Consider the following 20,765-nt stretch of genomic DNA (forward strand, 5'->3'; position numbering starts at 1 on the left):
CCCAAAGAGTGCTATTATCGAAACTTTATCAAGAGAGTATCTGTGCCGTGCTTCAAATATTTTGGACCAATAAGTTACAGAGAAATGGGCGAGAGAAAATCCTGTTTAAAATAATAAATATCAGCATCAACATATAAATGAGTACACATGTGATAGCATGAAAATGAGCATTAATTAATCATAAATCCGTACTCTTTTATTATTAACAGTGCATAATCATGCATACAATGTCAATATTATTAATTTTACGTCCTGCTGCGGCACATTAAAACCTAAGGATGTTGCAGCAACGTTTATTTTCAGCAATAATATGTTGCGCTTAACTGATAACCTTACCTTGACCTCCTGCACACTGCAGATGCTTGCAGGTTTTCTGGTTCTGTGACTGCATGCCTGAATGTTAGATGGGCTCAGAGTGCAGACTCTAAGCCTTAATTTGAGGATGCTTATCTCCAAACAGGAGGAAGGGCTTAGAAATAACACCTCTTTAACACTACATAGCTGCATCCTGAGCCGAAGCCCATATTCATTACATGACTGTGACATTAACATGTTTTGTAACGGCAATTGCATCTGTCAAAATGGACACAACTGTAAGATTTAAAAGGCGAGGGTTTGTGAGAAAGCGTTTAAAGACAACTGTGGATGGAGAGATTAATGTAGTCTGTAATTGATGAATGAATTAAAACACATGGTCCCGCAATTCATCGTGAATTCAGCTATAAACTCTGGCAAGACCTGCTGCACCTGTGGATCAATTAATCCTGTTTAACACGTATTCTCCCTGTGCTTCAAGCCGGATGAGTAAAAATTGACTAATTTGGACATTCCTGACGTTTCTTTATCTCCTGTACCTCAGGTGAAAAAGCTTCACTGAGACACGAGAGGCCGCTCTTGAGGTGAAAAGGGCGAAAGCCAGCGAAGTGGTTTTCTTCTTTGACAGCAGGGGCTTGTTTTACAGCACAAAACAACAAGGATGAAGACTCCGGGCGACGATGCAGCGACAGGGATAATATCAGAGAGGTTCAGCTGAAAGGCCACCAGCTTTGTCTCGATCTGAGCCTAAACTAACGCCGACGGCAAGTTGAATACCGACGAAACTGCCGATGAACGCCTGTGCCTTAGTTAAGTGCCCCCGGATTTGTTGTTGTTAGCCGCTAATGCTAACTAAAGAAGTTGCGAGCTAGCTGGCCTAGCGAGCTAATGCTTAAAACCAGGAAAAGACAGATATCCGGGTTTGTTTATTTGGACTTACTGGACGTTGTCCGGCGAGTGAACTCGTTTTGTTTAGTTTAGCTAATGGAGCCAGTTAATCTCGCTCCCAGCAGTTCAAGAAGTGTAGCTTTGGCTAAGCTTTTCAAGTACAAACCGTAGTAGTTTCCTTAGCTTCCTAGTTAGCCTCCACTATCACTGGAAGAATGAGCAGAAAACATCATCATTTTAAAGGGGCCGAAGTCAGCTGCTGTGTCAAATACTTCTTATTCGGATTCAACATTATCTTCTGGGTAAGTAAATACTCTTGTGGTACAGTTTGATTCCTGATATCATGTGAAAAACAACGCCAGTGTTGCTGTTTAGAAGTAACAGTAAGTACTCTGGTGAAGTTAGCTCAGCGTTGGTGTTGGTAGATTTAAATGAGCTCTCACTGTATGTTTTATTCAAGTCAGTCTATAAAATAAAAATAAACATAGCATTTATTTAATTTATCTATGTGTTGCGGTTTGTTCTGGTTTGGCTGTTGGTGTCTTCCATTATAGGGCTTGTTATTTCTTTTATTAACAAGTAATTAATTATTTGTTTTGAGGTGCAGGACATTGGACATTATCTTAAAATGAGCAAAAGCACTTAACGATTTTACACTTAGTTCAGTATTGACTTCCCTTCCACTTCTGTTTCTCTTGGCATACCTGTGCTTAAGTCTATTTTTTCTACATTTGCTTATCACATGGCAGCTAAAGATGTCCACATTTGTTTTTTAACGGTAACAGGTAAGACACAAATATTTGCCGTCACTTTAAATAAAAGTGTCCCGAAGGGTAGGGGAGACTTTAATGATTATTTGACTTAGTGGTTCCTTCTCTGACATCGTCCTAAGTGTTCACACTGTTGAGTTGAGTTTGAGAAATGGCGTGCGTATTGTTCGAGCAGTGGCAAGTGATCCCACATCTCCTTTACAACAAACCCCCCCTCTCCATCCACGTCCCTTCTCAGTCTGAAAAGTTCCTCTGTTCAGCCTTCCCTCGCCCTCCCTCCTCACCCGTCTGCGTTGCCTCTGTGCGGCTGGGGCCGGTATAATGTCTGTGGGTGAAGGAATGGCGCGTCTGTGCGCCCCAGAGGGTCTTCCCACACACAGTTGGGAGGAAAAGGCCACACGGCCTGAATGCCACCCGGCCCATCTCTTTTCAAGCACCTTTTTCACTCCCTCCACGTCTATAGTGCTCGGGCTCTGTGGGACACCATTGTTTCTCTTCACTCACACGCCCACAGGCGCACAAAGAGTGATGGCGAGAACAAAGACTGGAGTGGGGGCTACCGGGTGTGATTCTGTGTTTTCGCCCGTCCGTATGCTTGTTCTCTCGGACTTACCAGGTACTTTGGATCCGCGTTCAGCTGGATCTCTTCCTATTCCTCCAGCTTTTGTCACCACCTCCTCATTCCTCCAACACTCATCTTCGAAACGTATGTGATTACGCCATACCTCTGTCATGTTATTAACTGGAGGAAATATTAACTCACAAATATGCTACAAGTCATTTAGTTAAAGGAAGCGGTTCAATTAAGTTGTGCAATTTGCCTCACAAATGTTCAAATTCAGTTGCGCCGAACAATCTATCAGGAAATATTGAGTCATAGCGCTATAGTGTTGCGTCTGACTCATATTTATTATGTTCTTGTGACTGTTTGACACCCAGGCCAAGCTAACAGCCTTGTGTCTGAGCTCTCTGTGAAACCGTGGAACAAGTTCCAGCTCGCTGGCTGTTTCCGTTAATAATCACTGGAAGATGTTCTGCTCTTGTCTGCGTGCTGTGGTACTGGATTTGACAGACAAGCCAGCGCATTGCTGAAATAGAGAGAGATGGGGTTTATTCTCCACAAATCAACCCATTTGTCTTTCCTATAGTGATCTTGTCAGGCTTGAAAATGCTGCCTAAATTGAGACAAAATGCCTGTAAGGCCATAAATATTGTGAGCAAAATAGAGCAATACAACCAAGTGCTTTTTTTTTTTCTGCATGAATTCATCCAGTGCCTGAGCTTGCTGTTGACAGCCAGACATTCTCACCCAAGAACAACGCACTTTCTCTCGTCCCTAGAATAGACACATTCCTCACATCCACTTAATTAATCACATTTTCTGCCTGAGCTGCTGAAATGTTTGGGAGCTCTGCCTGCTGTAATTAAAAGCTTGTTAAGCTGTAACCAAGTTGCTGAGTTGGTTGGATGCAGGCAGAGTGTTATTAGCCAGCTACAGCGCTAAGTGTCTGTTCACACTTGGCACTAAAATCAACGTCGGGTGGGGAAACACATCACAGGTGAACGGCTGTAAAGAACAAAGTGTAAATTCAGCCATTATGTACACGCCACTCTAGTCGCAGTCGTGGTTAGTCAGGTGTCCATGTGTGTATGCAGTGTACGTGTCTGACGTTGAAGGAAACCATAGCGGGTGTTTTGTCGTTTGTTTGCCGTATAGAACGGTTGTGTGAATTGTCTTTGGCGTCTGGAGTGTGATCAGAGAAGAGAAGAAATTTAAATATATGTCATCTTAAGCCGTGGGAAACCAAAATGCACACTCATGTCCAGACAATTAAAGATTTGAAAACAAGAGATAATCAGCAGCTTAACTATAAACGTTTCAGTGACACCATAAATTCTGAACACAGTTTATGTCTCTATCAGAGGCAGGGTACAGATTACAGTTATTTTCCACTGCTGTGTGTTTAGCTGCTTTCACCTTTTCCCACAGATAAGATGCAATGTAAATAGTGAGGCAGAGTTCGTTCAGAGACGGATTCACTCTGTCTCATGGCTACGCGTGCCCGAAAATGTCTTTGAACAAGACATAACCTTTGTTCGATTTTATGTTTATAGACTGTTCTCGTCCGATATGCTGAATGTTAATAGGAATATGAGTCTAACTCTTGTTTTAGTGGCATGCTTTTGTAATTAATCAATACACTGACTCTGTAATATAACATGGACAGAAGCGTGAAAGCAAACTCAGCAGAAGTGCTTACTTCTTGTGGAGTCAGACGACTTTAACAAGTTATTGGACGTGTTGGCAGTGCAGTTAATGTCATCGACAATGACTGTGTTAGCACAGTAGATATTTAAAACGGCAGCCACATTTGACTAAAACTATTCCCAGCGCATGTGTATGTCTGTGTTTGTGTCCAGGAATCAAGGAAGTGAGGAGCTTGATTCGTCTGCTAGTTAGTTGAGGTTCATGGGATCAGCTGGTTTAGGGAGGCGTCTTCTCAAGTGTTGATAATCTCCGTGTTCACATGGCAAGGAAACCCTCTCTGGGACACACAGATCTTACAGCAGCACTTGACAGGAAAGCTTGATTTGAATAACAAGGCAGATACAAGGACATGTAGAACGTTGCTCAGTGATAACATATAGAAATGCAGTGATAAAAAACACAGAATAGATAGATTGAAATTAAGGGAAGCAAGTTACTTAATAGTACAGGAGAGATTTAAAATATACAAATCAGTATTTTAGAACCAAGAAATTAAGTGTTGACTAAGCCCGAACATACAAGGATGGAAAACTGTGCTTCTTTATTGCTTAATTGTTGGGAGATACGAGGAGATAAAATTTAACATCCTATGATTAGTTTTCACTTTGTCACACGTCAACTATAGCTCAGTGAAAAGAACAAACCGTCTGGAGAACTATTTGCCGCAGTGTGGCATTGGTAGTGTGTATCACTGCCACAGGCTGACCTGAATTTGACTCTGGCTGCCCACATTACACTGTGGGAAAAGTCAGATGAAAAGAAACTAATTCAAGCACTGTACAATGGCAGGTTGAGTCCTGTATCAGAGCGTTCATTCATTCAAATTCGCTACAACCCGAACCGTATTGTCCCATGAAGCAAGTTTGATTTGCAGATAGGGCTTCAAAAGTACTGAGTAAAAACAACATAGTCTGGGGTATCACAACATGCTTACATAACGTCAAAGTTAAATATTGTGTTGGGTTTATACACTGCAGGCGCTTCACAATACAGCCGACGAGGTGCAGTGGGGTAATGGTTGGTCAGTCTTCTAAAATGTAAAGGAAAGATTTCACTAATGAAGCAAGGAATCCCGTTATATATGTGTTCCTGTCTGTCCTTCTCTTTTCTCAACAATTGTTCATCTGATGTTTTTCACACTTTGTAGGTGGTTTGCAGTGCCCAAGTAAGGGCAGTGTCGATTTTGGTATCGCTTGGATGAGTACAGTAGTCCCTCGCTCACCTTTCGCGGCCTCGCAGTTTCGCGGATTTTTTTAGTGCAATTTTGCAAGCTTTTTTTTTTTTTTTTTTTTTACAGCGCATTGTTTTCTGCGTCCTGATTGGCTAAGGGACTGTAGACCATTGTCAATCAATCTCCTCCGTACGGTGTGTCTTGTACCGTACAGAATGCGTTCAGCTTGCCAGATTTACATATACAGTATCTTTGATCGCTGGCAGTGTGACTGAAGTGCGGTATGTTTGCAAGTTATTGAGAAAAGTGTATAAAGTGTGTAGTGAGGGGTTTTGCAACCTTAAAACATTTATAATCATTGTAAAAAATAAAGCTGACTACTTCGCGGATTTCGCCTATCGCGGGTTATTTTTAGAACGTAACTCCCGCGATAAACGAGGGACTACTGTAGTTAATATTTTCCCGTTGTGTGTTCACAGACACCTCATACAGGACAAATGGGCAACCGCATGGGGCCCCAGGCCGTTACGTGCCCCCTAAGGGCTAACAGACTTTACTCACCTGTCAGGTATAGACCTGACAGGTGTATTGTTGCGGCATGTATATGTGTAGTTGCCCAACTTAATAACTTCTAATATCAGACTCTAGCCAAACTTACTGCCCCATTTGAGTTTTTTTTTTGGATGCTATCTTTACAAGCTGTTAGTTCTCCCACTTTTTGTTTTTTTCACTGTGGTTTATATTTAAAACCAGGCGAATAATAAAAGTCTCAATACTGCCTTAAGTGAAGTAGTTTGAACATTATCATTAGTAAGTACTCGCTGTCTCGATATTTACTTTATGATCACTGTGGCTGTGTCAAAACAAGCAACTAATAAAAGTCGATTCTGTTTGATTATATAGCAATAGCTGGCTCAGCGCTTCAGACTACTGCAGCAACGTGAGCCACCGAATACAAAAACGCGGTCAAGCCAGTCTCTGTGGGAATGCTGTTGTGCCTTGAGCAAATTCTAGGTTTAGCATTGCTAGGGCACGCAACTAGGCAGCCAACAGGTGTATTACTAAACAGCCAAGAATGCGCCCTGTTTGTTAAGTAGGAAATCGTTTGGATGAGCTGTTCTCGAAAAAGCTCCAAGCCGAATTTGGCCTGTGTCATATGGACATATATATCAAGTATAATTCAATTTTAATTGATTGGAGTTTTTTTGTCCTCTCCAAAAGATTCATGAATTCATGAATAAAATTAATGGAAACATTTCTGACTGAGAATGACAGAAATATTGGAAGAAGTGGTAAGCCAATGACTTCCAGGAACGTATACTTTCTTTCTGCCTTCAAGGTTGCCTCAAACTGTGGCTGGGGGGAAGTGCAACTTAATGTGGATTGAAGTATTCTTGACCGGAAATAATAACACAATTGGCCAAGTAACAAAAACACTTTCCCGGTTTCTGGCTGGTGTTTCATTTTAGAAGCACCAGAGTGAAGAGACGGTTCTTTTCTTTGTGCTTTATTGGATAGTTCACAGTAGAGAAGAAACAGGGAAGTTTGGAAAAGACAGGGGTTGTATCCGAGCTGAATTGATTGTTTGACCATTCACCCAAGAACCGTTGTTTTTCTTGTCAAGTGCCAGTTTTTCAAAGCAGTTCTAAAGTCTTGTAACTCTCTTACTGAAATCCACGTGTCCCTTCATCACCTGTGGCTAATTTTAACCCCAAATGTTTCTCAAGCGTAGCAGTCGAGCAAGTGAACTCTAGTTAAGGAAACATCAGCAGTTAAGTGTGCCAACTATTGTTCATAAAATTCTAATTACCTCAGGAAACGTACGATAAACACATGCAGGTATGTACAAAAACTGCAGTAGCTTTAGAAATGGCTTTAGAAAATACAAAATGGTACATTGGTGTTCATATGTAACTTAATTTATAATGCATCACCTCCTCTCTCATAGAGACGGCACGTAATTTTAGCGTTTTATTTATAGCGTTTTATTTATGATTTCGGAAATTCTTTGAGTGTGGTTTCACTCCATTTTGTCGAACAGTTTGTGGGCAGCTTCCTGGTAATAACCTCAGCCTCATCTCTAAACTCTGAGGGCTGTGTTAATGCAACATTCTTTCTGGTCTTTGTGAGATTGCTGTGTTGCATTTGGAAAGGAGGCACGCGTTTAGCTCAGCCCTCAGGTTCTCTCAGCTACAGTTATTCGTAAGCTTCATCTTCAGAAAGTCGCAGGCCCTTAATTAGAAAGGAGCAAGTCACAATTTGGAAGCCAAAAAGTCACACCCAGTTATATAAAACATACAGAATACAGACATTCATGCAATGCTCGGTGAAATGACTCCCAGATGTAACTTTACTTTTCTGTTGGTGTGTAACACTGTCTATAGAACTGTTACCAAATCTATCCAAGTAATTTATTGTCATTCAGAGCATACAACAAAGATGATACAACAGAGCTCAGTTTACAAGCTAAATATAAAAGCAAATACACAAGACACAAGCTAGGTCATAAGAATATTGCGCCTAACATAGCATGAATATTTACGTTCAACTCTACTCACAAAGCATCGTGGTTTTGAGGTCTGAAAAACACGAGTGCCTTTCTGTAATAGTTGTAAGCATGTTTATTAGGACGTCATCCTCCCTTCCACATTGCTGCATTTCTTGGCATTCTCCTGCCACTTGTAGATTGGCAGAGTAGTGTGAAAAGTGATAGCTCAAATGTGCAGCTCAACCTTCCGCCCACAATTTTTTTTCTTTGCTGAAAGTTGTTTTTGACTCCCTCTTTGAGAACTGATTATGGTCCAGCAAATATCTGCCAGGCCATTTAAATCATTTGGGTGGGTCATAATTTCAAAATGGTGTGTTAGCTGACTCGTATTCTGATAAGAACTGAGTCTGGGTACACCTAGATAGCTTTACCCAAAAAGTCTTTAAGAGTCTAGTACCAAATATGTCTGTGTAGGTTCTCAGTCATCCAGGTCATGGTATATCCAACAAACGGTTCAAAAAAGGAAACTGGACTTGTAGAGTTTTTTGAGAAGATGTTTCACCACTCATCCGAGTCGCTTCTTCAGTTCTAGGGGAGTTCCTATTTAAACCTCAGACTTCCCAAAAAGTCCCCTAGAACCGAAGAAGCTACTCGGATGAGTGGTGAAACGTCTTCTCAAAAAACTCTGCAAGTCCAGTTGCCTTTTTTTTGAACCTTTGTTGGATATTACCAAATACATATTCACATGTTGGTCTTGTTGAAAATTTAAGTGACAGTCTTAAAAACGTCCCTAAATTGCAGCAGTAACATTGTAAACCAGTCTTGAAGGAGCTTCTCAACAGTGAATATTTCAGTTATCATTAATAAAATATTCATGGTTAATTACTAATAACATTAGCCTCATCTTTGATTTAGAATGGGTACATTGTTAATTAACCGCAATGTCTTGAGAACATCATACCGTAGATGGTGTTCTCACTTGCTGCTGTAAAATGAAAGTAGTTTTACTTATTTGCTTGTTATTTGCATAGTTTAATCTACATGGATTATTTAGAATCAGAGGCTAAATGCTAGGAATGCTGACACAGTTTCAGTCTGATCTCTTGTACATGATGTCTGCCTGCTTACCTTGACTTTTCATCTGGTCACTTTCCAGCCAAAACCACCACACCCAACATCCGATTCACTTATGTAACCTCAAGGCCGACACACGGCTAATGCCGTTGTTGTTGTGTTAGGTTGTGTGTGTGTGTGTGTGCACTAACAGGTTGCCATCGGTTTACCTGTTAGTGCGCACACACACAACCTCAAACATCCCCCGATTTAATCAGCTTCCCGACGATATGATTTAACACAATTTCAATGGAGCTATTATTTTTCAGGCTCTGCCGTTAGAGTTAAGTTCATTACCGTTCTAAATCTCGTATGAATGACATTTTGTGGCAGCTAAGCGGTTGATTAGACAATAAAATTACAAGGCAACAAATTGGGGATTTTCCTGACGTGCAGACTGATTTGTGTAATCCTGAAGCCTTGTTGTTGTGTTTGTCTCATTTTACGTCTTCACCCATGGTCCTCTAATAGTGTGGGCCTGATGCTCTTTTTGGCATGTTTAAATTCTGACCCATCCGTTCAGCCTCCACCCTTCCTTTCCCGGAGGCTAATACCGGAGGGATTTTCCTTAACTCCCGATGTATCAGATCCTACATCCTCTTAATCTGCCCGGTGCAATGTCTCTAACCTGCTGTAACCTGCAGATGTAGTGATTCAGTTGCACAGCAAGTTAAAAGACACGTAGCTTCTTTCCATAGGTGGTAGGTCCTGCATGAGCACACGATTGTCTGCTAGTTTGAGAAGAATGCTGGTTAATTCATATGAGAGGTTACTGTATTTCTTTGCTTCCCATGTGTGTAATGTCTTTCAAGCTGTACTGTGATGTCATGGGTTATTGCGGATCAACGGAACAAAATAAAAACCTGACATAGATTGCATACGTCGCCATGGAGACACCACAGCAAACCATACCACACCCGAAACTATCTAGATAGAAGAATGTTTTGAACTTCTTATTTTATAGCTGCACATATTTCCTCTGTCGTAAAGATAGTTTTGTTGCTCCTCAGCCACAGCAACTATCTCATGCTATCAATAATTTGAATGTGTTTGGGTGCTGTTGCTTTCCATCTCACAGAAAACCCTCTTTGTGCTTTGTTTTACAGTTACTAGGAGCAGCATTCTTGGGTATAGGCTTGTGGGCATGGGCGGAGAAGGTATGTATAAACACACTCAAAGACAAACACACACTGTTGGTGTACAACGGGATTGCCTCAAGAGCATAGCTAAGATTCTCCCAGCCGTTCCAGCCATAATCAGCCCAAAGTACGATATGCAGGAGAGAGTTGAGGTGTAAACAGAGCTTTTGAGATAAGTGGTGTGGAAAAACAGAAGCACCGTTCCTGTAACACTTTTCACCACTTACCAGATAATGGTCACGGTAAACACATCTCGGTCGTCACAGGATATGAGTTATGCGGCTGTAGCTCCGGCGTGATGTGTAACTCAGTTTTCTGGAGCCAGTTTCCAGCGAAAGGTCACTTTGTTTTTCCAATAGGTGAATTGGAGATGAACATGGCTATGGCTACAAATAAGGAGCCATGAGGCCAAAATGACACACTCGTTTGACTCACAGTCATCTGGAATTGAACGCCTTGTGTTGCAGTAATACAGCCTGTCACAAGATTAATTGGAGCTCATATTTGCGTGGAAACTGGCCGCTGTTTATCGTCCACACCGAACAGGCTACAAAGGTTCGGTGTTGTCACCGACCTCTCGTGTGCAGTGAATCATGGCAACAGTCAAAACGTCCTCCAATTGAGTTAACAGTCAATTTGTTCATTAATTAGCAAGAAATTGTACCAGTCGGCTCAGCGAATGCAGCACCAGTGTGGAAGCATGTACTGATTAGTAACGTCTGGTCATGAACTCTGGGCAAACAGGCCTGCTCTGGAGTACCTTTGTGAAATAGCGTGAATAATTTAAAGGGATTAGAACGAATGATGAATAGCGCTTGCTGGAAAGGCGTAATGGTGAGTTTTGGTCGCACTGACTAAGATGATTAGTTTCAAGCCCACTGTGCACAGCCAGACTGCATTATTGTTTCATGGCCTCATGCTAAAATTCAAATGAAGGGCAGTTTTTTTCTGCACCATTCTGCCACAAAAATACAAGACAGCAGAATTGCCACTGTCCCATAGTGTTCCTCTTGCTCTGTGCTGAAAGAGATTAACGTAAGCGGTATGGGATTTCTGCTTCAGCTGCAAGTGTTTGACATGTGCACTATATGTGTCAAGCAAACAAGATGTCAAAACTGAGAGTAGGACAACTCCTGTGGGTTTTTTTTTTTTTCTTTCAAGACGAGAGAGGTATGGGAAAAAAAAAAAAAACAGAACACATATTTGAACAAGCTTCTGTGCAGTTTATACAAACTGTACCTTCTTGTAGTGTGCTGCTTTGCAACGTTTACTGATCCCAGTGTGTGGCATCAAGGTATTGCGATATAAACCGATCAGGCTTAACATTATGACCACCTTCCTAACACTGTGTAGTTCTCCCTTGTTGCTTCCAAAACAGTTCTGACTCATTCTGACTCCTCAGCCTCTGTGGATCAGGCTTGTTCCAGGTTAATCCCACAGATACTTGATCAGTTTGGAATCTAGGGTATATGGAGGCCAGGTCAACACCTTGTGCTGTTTTTCATGTTTTTTGATAAACCGTTTTTATGTGTGTGTGTCTGTGTCAGGCTGCATCCTGCTGTGGATGGCTGCTGCCATCAAGGGTTGTCATTGCTATGGGGTGGGGGTGCCTGGTCTGGTGTAGGTGGGTGCTACATGTCTAAGTAACATCCGCATGAATGAATGCCAGGTCCACAAGTTTCCCAGCAGAACATTGAATTGTCGGTCGGTGTCGGTCATAATGTTGTGGCCGATTGGCGTATGTTTGAAAAAATGGTCCATGGCTTCAGATAAGGTTTCTGTCATCGTATGTCATGATGCACACTAGAGACAGACAGGAAAACATGTTGGACACACTATGGCTTTGGGACTGCAGGGCAGGACATTCAGAGAAATGATAGATGTCTGTTTGAGAATGTTTTCAAAAAGCTTTTAACTATATCTTGAATGCTCTGGTAAAAGTGACTTGTTATATGGGCCTAGCAGAAAATTGCCAAAGAGTGAAACTGCTTTGTACATAATGTGATTTGAAAAATCCTTTGGGGGTTTGTTATTATATTTGGATAGGAACAGGCTTGATAGGTACCAGTCTAATGAAATAACTGTACCGCAGTTTAATAGATTTTTCTGCTGTACGTCTGAATCCCTGAGCAGGGCAAAACCCAGCTGGCCTCTTTGCTGTGACATTAGTTACATTCTCCCATTTTCTCTGTGACACATCACAAGCCACTTTGAAGGTTAGCTGGGTATTTTTGTGGAGCGAACGAAATGCTGGAAACCTTGTAAGAGGAACAGCGTGGATTGATCTTGAAAGTATTATAGTCAGAATTTTAACCACTCTTTTGTCTTCCTTCCTATCCCTCAGGGCGTGCTGTCCAACCTGTCAACCATCACAGATCTTGGAGGCTTCGACCCCGTGTGGCTCTTTATCGTCGTAGGAGGGGTCATGTTCATCCTGGGCTTTGCCGGCTGCATCGGAGCGCTCAGAGAGAACACCGTCCTGCTTAAATTTGTAAGCCAGCTCCTGACACCATTTTAAACACTTCACACCCCCTTAGATCTGCAGTTCACACCATAGCTGAGGCTGTCAGTGTAGCAGGTGTTACTTTGACTCACCCGCTCCAAATGGTTACATGGCATAAATATATAATCACTAGACGAATTCCCAGTTCACCAGAAAGTGATGATCAGAAACGAGCGCCTCATAATCCACTAAAGCATTTTTCCTGTGTCAAGCAATCTTGTCTTGTCTGCACGTCTTTGCCACAGCCACCACTATTTTAGAGGTTTATTTGGGTTTCGTCTGTGCAGATAACATGTAACTGACAGAGACGAGCTTGTCTTGTTGCTGGCTGCAATTCTGAGTAGCTATTAACTCTAGCCGATGTCCATTAGCAGCAATAAGTCAGGCGTCAGACCGAGTAGCTAATGTGGCTTTTGTGCATTTATCATTAGCCTCGTTTCCTCTTACATTTACTGTAAAGGGATGATATAACGGTACCTGTGGGACCGTGATTGTATTTTTTCCTTCCACACATTCACTTAGCGAATCTGGACAGGCCCTACAAGCACACTGGATGCACCGTACATCAAAGCTGTCCTTTTATTTCTTTTAATAACACAGAAAAAAAAGTGGAGCATTTTCTTTGGTGCGCCCAGATTCTCGGAACAAAGTGTCAGATGTATTGTCTTGTGTTTGTGTGTTTACTCTTGTGCGTCATGTACTTTCCAGTTTTCTGTGTTCCTGGGTTTGATCTTCTTTCTGGAGCTGACTGCGGGGATCCTCGCCTTCGTCTTTAAGGACTGGATCAAAGACCAGCTCAACTTTTTCATCAACAATAATGTCAAGGCCTACCGCGATGACATCGACTTGCAGAATCTCATTGACTTTGCCCAGGAATATGTGAGTCAACAGCTATTTACCGAAACACTTCCAGCCTCCTTTAACATTTCATGTCTCCTGGCTGTAAGAAGGCACTCCCTTCTTTCGGAAGATTGTTGTTTAAATTATGAAATGTATGAAGTGATGCTGAATCAAACGAGACAGATGAGTCATCCGCTGCGAATGTGGAGGAAATCTCGTGATTAATGTGATTCCATTTCCTATAAATGATTATCCAATTACATGAATGAATCTGTTCAGATAATTGGCTCCTGTGTGTAAACTCTGAGCTCTGTCATGACGTGCTCTAAAGGCGATTAGATCCACCGCTGTCTCACCAACCGAGTCTCACTATCTGTCGTCGCTACCCGCCACAGTAATCTGCCAAACCACCCAAGCTGACCTGAGCCCGGATCTGAAAAGCTCTTTCAAGACCAGATCAGAGGAAGTAAATCCATCTGTTAGCCGGAGTCGACTGTTTAATCTTGACCTGTTGTTGCTTCTGTCTCAGTGGTTGTGCTGCGGCGCACATGGGCCCGAGGACTGGAACATGAACATCTACTTCAACTGCACTGACAAGAATCCGAGTAGGGAGCGCTGCGGAGTCCCCTTCTCCTGCTGTGTCAAAGACCCTGCAGTGAGTCACTCATTAACAACACTAATGACTGTGCATAATCATATATCTTCATTTGAATTAGTATGTCATGCTGAGGGTATTCAGATCATAGCAGAACATTGTCAGAATGATAAAATATTAAAAAAAGTACTTTCTACTTGAAGCTACTTTCCAAAGCAGTCAGTTTGTATAATTTATTTTGTCCCACTCTAACCTGGAGATATTGAATTCTGACAAAGGGTGTGTGTGTTGTCTTTTGCAGGAGGACGTCATCAACACGCAATGTGGTTATGATGTTCGGCTTAAAGGGGTTGGTATCTCTATCACTTGTGTAGCTTTCTAGATGTCTCTGTCTCTTTTCAGGGTTATCTAAATGTTGATGGTGAAATTAATATTGTTTCTCTTTATATATAATTTAAGAAATCTAACAAAAATATAGTACTGAGCCAATTTTCATACAATTGAGTCATTGGCAGAGGTTTTAAAATGAAGCCACACTGCTGAGTGGAGCTGCTTCTGAGGCCGATTGATTGACAATCTGCAAACCTGTCTGATTGATTGAAGCAATCTAAGTTGCTGAGGGTGGAGTGGCAATCAGATTCATGCGTATTGCTCGTCTCAATCGCACAGCAAAAGAATTGATTAGTGTTTGAAATGCCAATCAAACGCAAGCACTTCGCTGGCATTCTTGTTAAGCGCTGCTGAAAGGCATGCATACCTATAAACAGACAAACACAGGAGACACATAGAGAGAACATATGGGGTTAAATAGCGCACAGACTTCGCTGCATGCCTCTTGCCTTAATAACAGATTGTTCTTCTAACGGGGATAATTAGGCTCCAGTTATAGCCTAGAGAGCAGCCTTACTACACTCTGTAATTGGCAACTCAGTGGGTTATGCCAGTCCATTCCTTTTCCCTCTGTGTGTGGGTGTGGTGGTTACAACTCACTGCACTGCAGTCAGAAAGGCTGCTGTTGCTAGGCGAACTGCAGTACAGTGAACCACCTGCCGCTGAGTTGGTACGAATTCATTTTTTTTCTTTCTGTGGGCTCTCGTGCTGAAGCCCCGGGCCGTTGAGATTTTGCCCAGACTATCTAGCAGTGTGCAGTAAGTTCCTGTGTAGCTTGTCTGTGGAGTGCAGGGTGGGAAAGAGGAAGAGCAGGAGACATGAGGAGAGCCCAAGCACAACAAAGACAGTGGGCTGAAATAGCTTCAGAGGAAGTTCACAGCAAGAACAACATAGTGTTTCCTGCTATTTTATTGGCTACCAAGAGGCTCGCTTTATCTCCCATTGGTTGAAAGCTAGCTTTCAGGTTTTGTAAGAGAACAAAGGGGTTGCCTGCTTGACTTGTCCTCAAGAGTAACAAAAGAAGCATTGTACAGACACCCAATCCCACCCTGTTTTAGTGTGTGTGCGTGCATGTGTGTGTATGTATGTGCGTATAAACGACACCTTTTTATTTATTTCCCTGAATAAACCATCATCAATTCTATCTGACAACACAAACATCCATCTGTCCGGTAACAGGAAACAGCTTCTGCCTGTTTGTTCAGTCCAGTCAGTGTCCTCGGTGGAAGTGAATATTCCGCCGTTGATATTCTCCATATCCTGTTGTAATCTGTGCTGACTGAGCAGTCTCTGTGCCCTCTTCAAAGCTGAATGAGTCAGTGGGCAAAATGTAACCTGCGTTGTTTATTTGTCCAGCGTTGGTCATGGATCAGAGTCCAGATGTTTGTTTAAAATAAGCAAAAGGCCAATGTCCTCTCGGGCAGCTGGTCGTTGGATGTTCTGTCTGTGCAAGTTTTAATGTTTGTCTAATCTGTTTTTGTTTTTGAAAAGAATCTGGACCTGCAGAAATACATCTACACCAAGGGCTGCGTGGGACAGTTTGAGAAGTGGCTTCAGGACAACCTGATCATTGTAGCAGGAGTCTTTGTTGGCATTGCACTTTTACAGGTAAGCAGTTACCTTTGCAAACATTCACAAGAGGGAAGCTGCTGTATCTGAAATGAAGTGTGTACTAAAAAAACAGCACGTCTGCGTTCTGATGTTGTGTCATCACTGCCACCTAGCGGTGAGAATTTGCAGCATCAATCAAAGCTTACGTTACAGCAGTCGTCTGTGTTTTTTGAGCAATAACATCATCTCAGTGATCTTTCTGTTACCATAACGACCGACCTGACCTCCTCCCCCCCCTCCTGTGGCTTTTGTTTCTAGATTTTTGGTATCTGCCTTGCTCAAAATCTGGTGAGTGATATCAAAGCTGTCATGGCCAACTGGTGACATGAGAAGTGAAGCGGGGCAGCCCCACCCCGCGGTCCCTGCCAGGTCGACACAGCACACGAGCGGAGAGCCAACGACTCTGTCTTCTTTTGCCACAGAGCTAAGCAGCACATACACACTCTCACACTGATGCATAATATGAGCAAACCCGAACTTTCCTGTTTATCAGTGACGCTGGTAAGGAGGAAAAGGAAATATTCCCCCTAAGCAAACTGTCAAAACTTTGTTTACCACTCAGGTGGGATTTTAACCTGAACATACCGAGGACAGTCCTGCCTTCTTCAGAGTTAGATTCTTCTTTTTTTTTTTTTTTTCTATTTCCTCAGATTTTTGTTCTTTGGACAAATGTATTTATGGCACGCTGTTGCACAAGGACTCCTGTCAAGTGGGAGATTGGAAGCCATGAATGAAAATAAGAGACAGCAAAGGAAAAGTGACAATAAGTCTTCTTTTTTTTTTCTTCAAGCATCATATTGTCACAGAGCCTTTGTCCCTCTCCTCTTGAAAAAAACAAAAAAAAAACAGCCTGTTTTTATCGCGCTTATCCCCTCTTCCTGCTCCAGAGGAAGGTGGGCGGCTGGCCGGCCGGCTACTTAACACATGGATTCCTCTGCGTGTCTTTTTTTAATTTTTATTTTTTCCTCTTCTCCCTCGTGACCTTTAATGACCACTGACAAAGAAAAAAAAAAAAAAAGGACTCTGAACACTGGCTGGTCATGTCTGCAACTTCAAGTCATTTCCGGAGTCTAATTTTAAAGTGCCATTACTTTCCGGTGATATTTTTCTGTCTCCTTCTTGTTCTCTACATGGATTTTCTGCACCCCGCCCCTCCAATACCTCAGGGCCTGGCTGAAAATATATTATTTCTGCCACCGGTTAAAAGCTTGTCTATTTTTTTTCCATCCATGTCTGTTGAATTTAAATAGAATAACTTGACAATGACAGTTCCTCCAAAGTTGCCCTGTAGTGATTGTATTATCTGTGATTGACTGAAGGATGTTGAATTGTGTTGCGCGCAATTGCCTGGTGGGGTTAGGACTGTGGACCTCTAATACAGAAAGAAGGGGTTTGCTGATAGAGATTGTTTATCTCCGGGCATCCCTCAGGCACATGGGATCGCTGGTTTGGGGCCTTTTTTACTTGACGTGTGTTACCATATTTGTCTTATATTTTGTCCTCCTTCATAGGAACATTTTTATTCTCGTTAAAGACGTCCTTCATTCATTCTTTATTTCCTGTCCTCCTGTTGACGCTTATATTCGTGGTTTATTCTTAGACTTCACCAGGCGGACGATTTTCCTCTTAACACATCAGCCAGCTGCGAAACATCTTGTCGATGATGTTAGCAGTCCCAAAGGAGACCAAATAATATCAGCTGGCCACTAGCTAACTGCCAAGGTTTTTGTCTGGCTGCAATTGTGACGTTATTAGGAATGCAGACGGTGACAAAGAGCATTTCTAAATAGCCAAAATGTGAATTTACAGTCCCTTTATGTGCCAGTTGAACTGAAATATCAAACACAAACGTCACAGTATCGCTTTTTATCTTTAATTCAACGTTTTGTCTTTTGTTTGGGCCGGGTTTTAAATAGAATAGTAAATACATGCTGTTGCGTTTATATTAGCAAAAGTCTCAATATAACATGAATGCTGCTTTAACTTTCGACTAGGTGATTGATGTGTTGTACAATAATCGAGCTAACTCATGGAGTTAAAAAAATAAATCTGTGTTTTTACTCTTTCCAGGCTGAGGAAATATATCAGATTACGTGTTTATTCCGAAGTGTACGCTTTGTACTCGGCTTTAGTTGGTGTCTGGTTTTCATTATAACAACTGACAGCTCTCATTAGAAGTTGCCCTCGAAGCTTTTCATCTTGTAGTGAATGATAAAACTGGGTTCACTTGACCACACACACATATCCCTACACACAAACAAAGCGATGTTTTCAACAGCAGCGCGCACACCGTGAAAGATGTGTAGCATTAATATTCTGTGAACAGTGCACCAAAAACTTTTTCCTTCTCCCCCAAGTCTCTCTGTTGAATATATATATATGGGAGTTTATTCAGTAACGGCACCTTATGATCGTCTGTTGTGCTCACATGTCACATGTTGCTTTCGCCCACACGCTCCCCTCTTCAAAACTCTGCCTCATCTGAGCGCACCTGTTCCAGAGCCTGCCATCTTGATGTATTTTTAAACACTGGGCTCTTTTTTTGGGGGGGGGGAAAAAACAACAGCAACTTGAATTTAGATGTCGCGCACGCACGACTAGAATATCGCCAACGGAGCGCAGTTCATCTGCATTGGGAGAAACCGAGCCTTAATGACTTCTCTCCGTTCACGTGGGCGTGTTTCCGAGAAGTTCATTTGTTTCGGCACGTTAGGTGTAATCGATGAGTGAGAGCCGGCGGTAATCTGAGAAAGCTGGCTTCCTTTAGATCGCATATAGAAGCGTTTGCAGGATAACGCAGAACTTACAGTTGTTGTGAATTCTCACCCAAGGTTGAAACATTCGCCGGGGGCGACATGATGATTTATTTTTTTTTATCCTTTTTCGTCTAAATGGGAGTGTGTGGGCTTCTTTGATTTCACAAACTGTTGTAAATCAATCAGTCCCACTCGAGTCTCGAGGATCTGGATGAAACCAACCAGGATTTTCTCTCACCCCCCAATTCACCTTTCAAGTTTAATCTCTTGACATGTGGGTTGAAGCAGATAATTTGTCATTAATTAGCAAATGACAGATTTAAAAAAATCTTTGAAGTGTTTTTCATTTTTAAAAAATCACTCTTAATTGGAAGTCTTCAGGCTCTCGTACACACCTTCCCCTAAAAAAACAAAACAAAACAGCAGCACATCTTACGCGTGCTCAGAGATTCTGAGGTGTCGGTGAGGAAATGAGGCCACCTTATGAGTTACGCTGAGGATCTGGCTGAAGGCAGATGGAGGCCGCGAGTGTCGCTTCTGCTGCACTACAGAGCCACAGCTCTAAAACAAAAAGCACTCCCACGCGCTCTGCTGCCATCGCAGCGTTCGGATGGATGTGCCAATAATCAGACAGTCACCTTGATAATAAGCATAATAATACCATAATTATTTGGAGTAGCGGCCAGGCGGGACTTTAATGTGCACACATTACAGAGGTGACCCTACTCGAATATGTTTGTTTTAACGGCCTTGTACAACTCGGCTTTTATGGTCCTTTACTGTAGGGGAAAGAAACAGGAGAGGGAGAGAGAACAATGCTAATTACGCTTTGTCCTTTATCATAATGGCCTTGCTTCATGAAACACCTTCTTAATTTCTTTGCTTTTCCCCCCGAGGGCACTTAAATCATTCCCCAGGAGGAGCCTTATGCATACACCATGAATGTACACGTCTGTTTCGGCATTGGACCTACAGCTCCGCGTTCATTTTGAAATTCCCTTTGCCCTTATGCAGTGCAATGCACAACACTAAATGCATTTTTAGGAATGTGAATACAGAGTTGTATTTAGTGTTGCTGTAGATGTTATTCAGGTTTTGTTTTTTTTGTTTTTTTCTTTTAAATGTGTTTTCGTGAGCATGAACACAGACAAGCATTCCATTTCTTCTGTTTCCTGGCGCGTGTGCGGACCTAAGTGGACGTTTAATATGCAATCACAAGATATTTATACAAGATACAAGCAGCCTAATTTCTTTTCAGCACCCGTAAATGTGGATGATTTCTAAAATATCTTTAAAACACAGGTGTACAGGTTCTGGTAATCCATTATTGATTACGTATTTTTGAATGATTCAGTGTCTCCTTCATGCATATTATTCAAACGTGGCTCTCGTTGTGACTGATAATCCATCCCGAGAGCCTTTTTTTTATTTTATTTTTTTTTTTAAAAGCTTTCAAAGCGTATAGTTGTGTTTCTGTTTGTTTTTCTTTCTTTTTATTCTTACAAAGGCGAGCAGCACATCAGACATTTCACGTGTCTTACCTCATCGTGTGCAGGCGCCGGCCACATCAGAGCACAGAGAAAAGCAGCATAAATCGACTTGTTCCTGAGCATATTAATAGCAATACCACACTTGTCAGTGCTGACGTTTCCATACCAGGCCGTGACAGCTGATCGGGGCACACACACACACACGTGAGCATTTTCCTTCCTCGAGTGGTTTTACGGATTTGCTCCACCGTCGAAGGATATTTACACAGCTGATGATCAGCTAGCCCCGCAGAAACCACTATAAACATCTCTCTGTTCAGAAGGGATGCCAACATGGTTTGTCGTCCTAACTTAAATATTATATTGTCACAATTGCTGCAGAATACAACAAACGGAACCGTGCTATCCATCTACACTATATTACCAA

At 42.1% G+C, this 20,765-nt stretch overlaps 1 protein-coding gene across 1 annotated transcript; it reads left to right on the plus strand.

Annotated features, from left to right (window-relative positions):
• The first annotated feature begins 533 nt into the window (after nt 1–533).
• Nucleotides 534–18,157, plus strand: tspan17 (tetraspanin 17). The gene is made up of 8 exons (XM_084549557.1): nt 534–1,505; nt 10,121–10,171; nt 12,498–12,644; nt 13,365–13,535; nt 14,026–14,151; nt 14,393–14,440; nt 15,973–16,089; nt 16,351–18,157. The coding sequence occupies exons 1-8, from the start codon at nt 1,419–1,421 to the stop codon at nt 16,414–16,416; spliced, it is 813 nt and encodes a 270-aa protein (XP_084405683.1). The 5' UTR covers nt 534–1,418; the 3' UTR covers nt 16,417–18,157.
• Nucleotides 18,158–20,765: the final 2,608 nt, after the last annotated feature.

Source organism: Chelon labrosus (assembly GCF_963514085.1).
Source record: "Chelon labrosus genome assembly, chromosome: 8".
Classification (NCBI taxonomy): domain Eukaryota; kingdom Metazoa; phylum Chordata; class Actinopteri; order Mugiliformes; family Mugilidae; genus Chelon; species Chelon labrosus.